At 34.1% G+C, this 8,558-nt stretch overlaps 1 protein-coding gene across 1 annotated transcript; it reads right to left on the minus strand.

Moving 5' to 3' along the window:
- Positions 1-3,873: 3,873 nt before the first annotated feature.
- Positions 3,874-5,689, minus strand: LOC144975905 (solute carrier family 22 member 15-like). The gene has a single exon (XM_078920093.1). The coding sequence runs from the start codon at positions 5,631-5,633 to the stop codon at positions 4,389-4,391; it is 1,245 nt and encodes a 414-aa protein (XP_078776219.1). The 5' UTR covers positions 5,634-5,689; the 3' UTR covers positions 3,874-4,388.
- Positions 5,690-8,558: the final 2,869 nt, after the last annotated feature.

The following is an 8,558-nucleotide window of genomic DNA, read 5'->3' on the forward strand; positions in this document are numbered from 1 at the left end:
ATTCTCTATTGTCCTCTGGTGTTTCTTCTTCAACTGCCTTCAATACTTGCTTTTGTCATTGATGATTTTATCTGATGATATAAATTATTACAATCTAAAACTTTCTTCTACTTCTTCTTCTTCTTCTTCTTCTTCTTCTTCTTCTTCTTCTTCTTCTTCTTCTTCTTCTTCTTCTTCTTCTTCTTATTATTATTATTATCAATTTTTTTTTAAAATTATTTTTTTGTTGTTGATATTACAATATCTATGCAAGCAATAGTTCCATCCTCAATGAAAGGAACGAAATTGACGCCACTCAGCTCTTTGTTATTGTTTTTAGCCTGCCATGTTTTATGGTTAGCTCTCACTAAATTCTATCAATTCAATATCGATCAGACTATAAACGTTCAAGCTTACACACAATTTTGTGCGTTGCTACTCTATATCCGGCTGGTGGATGTTGTGAGTATTTTACCAATGTGCATGAGATCAAAGTAATATGATAAATGGTGTATGTGTAACCCATAACCTCAAAACGGTATTATATCAGAGCTAACTACATACCAGAAAGGGTTTTTCGAGTTAAAATAAAAATAGCACAAATAAGAACTCCTCGGGACATGCAAGAAAGTTTGAGCAAACCTCACTGGCATGTTTTTTGATCCCTTTTTTCCCCCCCTTTTCTAAAATACACCATTCAACTTTTTACTGCTTGCAACATTCCGGTGACAAAATGTCCATAGTTTGTCTATTTTGAAAATGTTTTGATTTTACTCAATACGTGTGATAAAGAAAGCCTTTTGTAGGTATTCTCTTTATTTTTTAAAATAATTTCTTTTACACTCATCTCTGTGTTTATTTTAATATAATGTCATGAAAAAGTTAATGGAATATATTCATTATTATATGTACACTTTTATGTAATTGTTATTATTATTATTATTATTATTATTATTATTATTATTATTATTATTATTATTATTATTATTATTATTATTATTATTATTATTATTATTATTATTATTATTATTATCATCATCATTATCATCATCATCATCATCATAATCATCATTATTAATTATAATAATAAGCATATTTCTACAGCACCATAGCCGAAACCTCAAGGCGCTTAAATGAAATTATTATTATTATCATCAGCATCATCATCATCATCATCATCATCATCATCATAATCATCATTATTAATTATAATAATAAGCATATTTCTACAGCACCTATAGCCGAAACCTCAAGGCGCTTAAATGAAATTATTATTATTATTATTATCATCATCATCAGCATCATCATCATCATCATCATCATCATCATCATCATCATCATCATCATCATCATCATCATCATTATTATTATTATTATTATTATTATTATTATTATTATTATTATTATTATTGTTATTATTATTATTATTATTGTTGTTGTTGGTATAAATGTTTTCCGGTAGTATTGTATGATTCAATAGATCTATTTACTATATTTTATAAACATTGTGTTCTACGATCTGATTGTTTTATATGATATAACATATGTATTTATTGTTTTATATGATATAACATATGTATTTATTGTTTTATATGATATAACATATGTATTTATTGTTTTATATGATATAACATATGTATTTATTGTTTTATATGATATAACATATGTATTTAATGGCTGAATGGGGTGGTTTAAAGTCCCATGGTTGGGATGGTGTTTTCTGAACTCCCATGTATGGCATACGGGTCACTTTTGCTGTGTCTTCTATATTCCTATTTATCTTTGTTCTGGATTTGTGGTGGCCAGGAGGTACTCCAGTACGGTACGAAGTGGTTATTCAGTATCAGATACTGAATAGTGCTTTGCCACTATTCAGTATCCATAAGGAACTCTTTTTTAAAGAGAGAGTGAAAAGTGCGACAATCTCGGTTGAATGGAAATAAAATGTTGACCTACTTCCAGATTGAACACGTGCAGTAACTGACAGCCCGATTCAAAGTTGTAAAAATATTTTGATCGTAATTTTTTAAATTTCTGCTTTTGTGCAATTATCAGATACTGAATAGTGCTAGCCAAATACAATGATGGTGTGGTCTTGGAATCTATATCTGTTCCCTATTTGAACCATGTCCTCTTTGTCTTACTTTTCCCTTGGTGCTTTAATTGTAATTCTCTGGGCGGGTTTCCTGACCTCTCATAGTGGGCAGGGAGGTACATACTTTGTCTTCTATCCCCCTATGTCTGTTTTCCAACATGCTTTCTGTCTTTGTCATGGAATGAGATTACTTGGTTTTGTCCTGGCCCTGGCTGGATACCCTAGTTGGGAGGGAAACAGTCAAATGTATAGTTAAGAGTTTTGGGAGATGATATTTCTTCTCTTGTAAATCATCTCCCTGTTATGCACTGTATGGTTTTGTTTACATATTATATATGATTTTTAAACATTTGAGTGTATCCCTCTTAGTTGGGACCTGGGCTTGTGTGTGGGTGAGACTTTTAAGTGATCTCAAACTAAGTACTTTGATAGTATGCTCTTGGAATCTACATCTGTTTCCTATTTGAAGCAATTCTCCTTTGTCTTACCTTTTCTTGGGTGCTTTAATTGTAATTCTAGAACTTTTGACTATCCATTTTCTTCCTTTTTACTGGCGCTGATATGACCTTAATGTGTTGCAAGCGCCGCAAAACTCTTAAAAAAAACAAAACAAACAATTGTAATTCTGGAATCTTTTTTGCTATCCTATTTTCTTCCTTTTAACTGATATGACCTAAATATGTTGCATACGTCATAAAAAACCCATAAAAACAAACAAGCCTTCTACTGGAAATTAAATAGAAGCATGATTTCCAATTTATTATATTATTTATTTCTTCGAGCTTCAACCAGCAACATTTGCTTTATATCTGGGTGGGGTTCCTGGCCTCCCATACAGTGGACAGGGAGGTCGCTTACTGTGTCTTCTATACCCCTATATCTACTTTCCAACTTGCTTTCTGTCTTTGTCTTAGAATGAGATTACTTTGTTTTGTCCTGGCCATGGCCGGAGTCCTTGGCTGGGAGGGAGACGGTCAAATTGTTTTGGGAGATGATATTTTTTCCCATTGTAAGTCATCTCTTTGGTATGAATTATTATATTTGATGTTTTGAATATATAATGTAAGCTTTTTAGGATATTCCTCTTAGTGCGATCCTGTGCTCGTGTCTGGATGAGACTTAGGTAATGTCAAACTATGCACAATGATAGTATGCTCTTGGAATCTACACCTGTTCCCTATTTGCGCCATTCGACTTTGTCTTACTTTTTCTATGTTGCTTTAATTGTAATTCAAGAACATTCATACTATCCCATTTTCTTACTTTTTACTGGCGCTGATATGACCTAAATGTGTCCCAAGCGCCGTAAAACCATTAAAAACAAACAAACAACATAAGTACGATGATGGTAGGCTCTTGGAATCTACATCTGTTCCCTATTTGAACCATTTCCTCTTTGTCTTAGGTACTTTTTCCTTGGTGCTTAATTGTAATTCTGGAATCTTTTTTGCTGTCCTATTTTCCTCCTTTTAACTGGCGCTGATATGACCTAAATATGTTGCAAGCGCCATAAAAACCCATAAAAACAAACAAACAAACCTTCTACTGGACATTAAATAGAAACGTCTAATCCAATTTATTATATTATTTATTTCTTCAAGCTTCAAGCAGCAACATTTGCTTTATATAAGAATGTAAAAAAACCCCAACAAATCCTAAAATGCGAGTCAAGCTAAATGTTTTCTTAGGAGTTAGATATATTATCATGGCTGAGATTCGTAATGAGACGTTGGTTCCCCCCCCCCCCTCTCTCTCTCTCTCTCTCTCTCTCTCTCTCGCTCTCTCTCTCTCTCTCTCTCTCTCTCTCTCTCATATATTCCTCTCACTCTCACTTTGTGTCACACACACACATATAATATAGTTAAAGAGTAAGTGGTTATATCGACTATATAATATGTATATATTTACGTGTAAACTGAAGATTGCGAAATCAAGAAACGATACTGTAGAAGTTGAAAAAAATAATTACACTTTAAATGTTATATACATGGCCGAGTGGTTAAGGCATTGCACTGTGACCCGGAAGGACCCGGGTTCGAGCCCCGCTTCAGGCACTTTCGTTTTTTTCCTTGAGCAAGATTATTAACCCCCAATTTGCTCACTTGGACAACATGGGTGATTCCTGTTGACATCAGACATCTTGTTTGACGAGTTATCTATATTCCTTCGTGGAATGCCTTGGCGACGATATCTTATGATGTGGCGAAAAAGGAATATTTAAAAAATTTTTTTAACTTATGTTATATTAAAAATTATATGTAAGGGATATTTGTTTTGCTACTACCCGTGTATCCGCTTTTACTTTTATCTCACGTTAAGTCTTTTGCTGTTTCTTCTTTGTAACATTTTTCTTAAAGTCCTCCACTGTGTCCACTAGTTCTTTGTCCTTTGTCTCGGGAAGAAAAACCATCAAGAGTAAAGCAATGAAGCAAATCCCTGTAAAAATAACACCCGGTCCCCATTTGACAACTGTGATGAGGGGTCTCAGAAAAGGGACGAGCATTGATCCGATACGAGAAAAACTGTTACAAGATGCGGTGGCCGTGGATCTCAAGACTGTCGGGTAGATTTCTGGAGTGAGGATGAAAAGGACATTATAAGACGCGGCGATGGAGAATTTTCCAAAAAGGAACGCTACTATATTTGCAGAATAAATCAGCGGTCCGTCTCCACCAAAAGTGTTCAGTAAGGAATACGCCATCAGCGAACAGGACGCCCCTGCCAGAAATAATTTGACAACTCGGAGTCTCTGAAATTTTCTCATCATTACTGAGATGAGAGCAATGCTGGGTATTTCCACGAATCCGACTAATGAGTAGTTTAAGAATCGATTACCTACTAGAGTTGATGACATCATATAGAGACCGTAATACGTCATGTTGTGTGCAAACCAGATGAACCAAGATGAAAGAGTTAAAATTGTAAGGTCTCTGCGTGAGAAGAGGGCTAAGATTGAGTTATTTTCTTGTTTGCATTGTTTTATTTCAGTATAAAATTCTTGCTTCGTATTATCAGAAAATGTATTCAACGGCTCTAACTCTAAAACTTCGTTGTCGCATTCCTTGGTTGTAAGACATTGGACTGAAACATATCTGTCATATGCGGCTTTAACCTCCTCAAAGTCTTTGCCATTCTGACGACAAGCTCTTTGTATTATAGCCAAAGCCTCGTCAAATCGACCCCTGGCCGTCAACCATCGAGGTGACTCTTCCATAAAGAAAGGGTACAGTACAGCAAACACACCCGAGATCGAGACTGTTGCTTCTAAGTATTTCCAGTTGGCGTCTTGAAGGAGATAAGCTGTGAATCCTACAGCAAGAACATCGACAACCCACTTGAAACAAACGATAACTCCGTAGCGATCACGATGACTGGGTGCAAGAATCTCAAGACCTAGAATGAAAAAAGTTTCTGACATGCCCTGTCGGAAAATGCCGCTCACAAGACGTAGGCCGTTGATGAAGTGAATGTTAGGACACAGCAGAATTGCAGCCTCCGATACAGAACCCATAAAGGCACAAAAAATCATAACGGGCTTCCGTCCAAATCTGTCCGCCATAGCAGACCAAAACAAACCACCCAATACAAGTCCAGCGTTGTAACACGTAAAAGATAACTCGGCAATCCCTTTCGAGTCGCAGACAAGGTCCCATTCTGATAACCACGTTGTGTGCTTAGCCTCGGAAAAATTCCGTCCATCCGGGCATCAAACAACACATACATTGAACCTGAGAGGATGAGGATGAAGACATTTGAGTTGCTCCAAATTTGTTGTTGTTGAAAATATCAAATTTAGAAATTAAGGAGCAGACTCAGGCGTACCCTTGTGAAGAATATAGATAGTTCGAAGTTGACGTTCTCAGGTCTTTGTTATTGGGTTTTTTTTGCCATCCACGTTTATGAGTAATTCTCACTCAACTGTATTAACCCTCTCGAGTTCACCCTCATTGAACATTGAACAAATTTGTTCGCTTTTCCATGTATATGAACTCGAGAGTTAAACAGACTATAAACGTTCATGGTTGCACACAGCTTTGTGTGTTGGCCCGTTATACTTCTTTGCCAAGGGCATACTATCTATAGGTATTAAAAATAGCCCAACAATCGGCAGCCTATGTGGTGTAGTGTAATGGTAGGACGTCTAACCGGTAATTAGAAGGTCTGAGTTCGATCCACAAAATTCTTCTTCGTGTAGACTATCTAATTAAAAACTCTTAAATATAATATAACGGTGTATTTTTAATTATCGCCCTAATTATAAGGGGTTAGGTATTGTCGTCTGATATATTATTATTATTATTATTATTATTATTATTATTATTATTATTATTATTATTATTATTAATATGTTATTATTATTATTATTATTATTATTATTATTATTATTATTATTATTATTATTATTATTATTATTATTATTATATTATTATTATTATTATTATTATTATTATTATTATTATTATTATTATTATTATTATTATTATTATTGTTATTATTATTCTTATTATTCTTCCTACTTCTTCTTCTTTCTTCTTCTTCTTCTTCTTCTTCTTCTTCTTCTTCTTCTTCTTCTTCTTCTTCTTCTTCTTCTTCTTCTTCTTCTTCTTCTTCTTCTTCTTCTTCTCTTCTTCTTCTTCTTCTTCTTCTTCTTCTTCTTCTTCTTCTTCTTCTCTTCTTCTTCTTCTTCTTCTTCTTCTTCTTCTTCTTCTTCTTCTTCTTCTTCTTCTTCTTCTTCTTCTTCTTCTTCTTCTTCTTCTTCTTCTTCTTCTTCTTCTTCTTCTTCTTCTTCTTCTTCTTCTTCTTCTTCTTCTTCTTCTTCTTCTTCTTCTTCTTCTTTCTTCTTCTTCTTCTTCTTCTTCTTCTTCTTCTTCTTCTTCTTCTTCTTCTTCTTCTTCTTCTTCTTCTTCTTCTTCTTCTTCTTCTTCTTCTTCTTCTTCTTCTTCTTCTTCTCTTCTTCTTCTTCTTCTTCTTATTATTATTATTGTTATTATTATCATTATCATTATTATTATTATTATTATTATTATTATTATTATTATTATTATTATTATTATTATTATTATTATTATTATTATTATTATTATTTTGATTTTGTCCTGGCCCTGGTTGGAGTCTTGCCTGGGAGGGAAACAGTCAAATGCATAGTTATTGTTTTGGGAGATGATATTTTTTTCCTTGTAAATCATCTCTCTGTTATGTATTATTATATTTGTTACTTTTAGTGTAATGTAAGCATTTGAGTGTATTCCTCTCTGTTGGATTTTGTGCTTGTGTCCGGATGAGACTTATAGGTGATCTCAAACTAAGTATATTGGTGGTATGCTCTTGGAATCTACATCTGATCCCTATTTGTTCCCAGTTCCCCTTTGGGGAGCGTTCACATATTACGTCATCAAAAATTTGCCCTTTTTAGACCCCCCCCCTCCCCCAAGTCATCACATGTCATCATTGACCTGCCCCCCCCCCCCCCTCCCCCAACAGATGATGACGTCATCTAATTTAATAAAAACTAAAAGATAACTTTAATTTCACAATATTTATTATTCATTTTTCAAACCATAAACATTGATTATCTACGTTTGATAAAACACATTCAGACATTTTATTAATTTCAGAAACTGTTGATAATTTATATTTTACGATACAATGGGGACATAAAATTTAAATTTGCAAAGATAAAATCTAACAAACATTATTTAAATTAGGCTACTTGGTGCAGGTGCTATTAAAAAAATTTCAGAAAGTGTAGTTTAAAATAGTATAGGAGGCAAATTATTTTATAGCCAATTAGTCTTTTAGTGGAATGAATTTCTGTTTCAATTTCCAAACATAAATTAATTGATTCAAAAATTTTTCTGCCTTGGACCTCTGGCAATGTACTATAAATACTCGTAGTATCATCAATTTCATCTTCATCGTCATCACTTTCTCCCACTTGCTGTTCTTCTGGTATGCCGCATTTTGGTGAATGGTATTTCATTGCTGTGATCGAGGAGTGATACAATGGACATTTAGGGCAAGTTCGCCTTTTGAGAAGTGATACCCCTTTCCCATCTTGTTTCTTGAGAGATGGGCAATACTCATCATTGCAATTTATCTTTAGCTGTTTTGAAAGGAACAAACTTTGAAATAGGCTTCCAAATCTTCCATTATTGCCTATCTCCAAACCATCATCACATGAAGCAAGTGGTACAGGTGGTGGCAGAAAACGCTCTGGAAAAAAAAGATGAATAGTTAGTACGCCAAGGTTTGCAGCATGAGTTGTCACTGCATTTCACTATTTGCAGCAGATATTGGGATTGACGAATGTGTTTTATCTTCCAATCATCTGTTTCTTGAAATTGAAGTTTGGGTCTTGGATTTTCAGGTGGAGGGATGAATTTTCCAACTACTGGGTATCCATCTATTATCGACTCGGACCAAATATTGGCTAATATTTTTCCAGCAGCTTCAAAGTTCCTTTTTTCCAGATCAACATAATTTT

Source organism: Berghia stephanieae, chromosome 6 (genome assembly GCF_034508935.2).
Source record: "Berghia stephanieae isolate SIO BIC M18660-M18661 chromosome 6, UCSD_Bste_1.3, whole genome shotgun sequence".
Lineage (NCBI taxonomy): Eukaryota > Metazoa > Mollusca > Gastropoda > Nudibranchia > Aeolidiidae > Berghia > Berghia stephanieae.

Excerpts from the sequence above, each read along its gene's own strand:
- LOC144975905 (XM_078920093.1), bottom strand. The coding sequence starts at position 5,633 with ATGGCGGACAGATTTGGACGGAAGCCCGTTATGATTTTTTGTGCCTTT.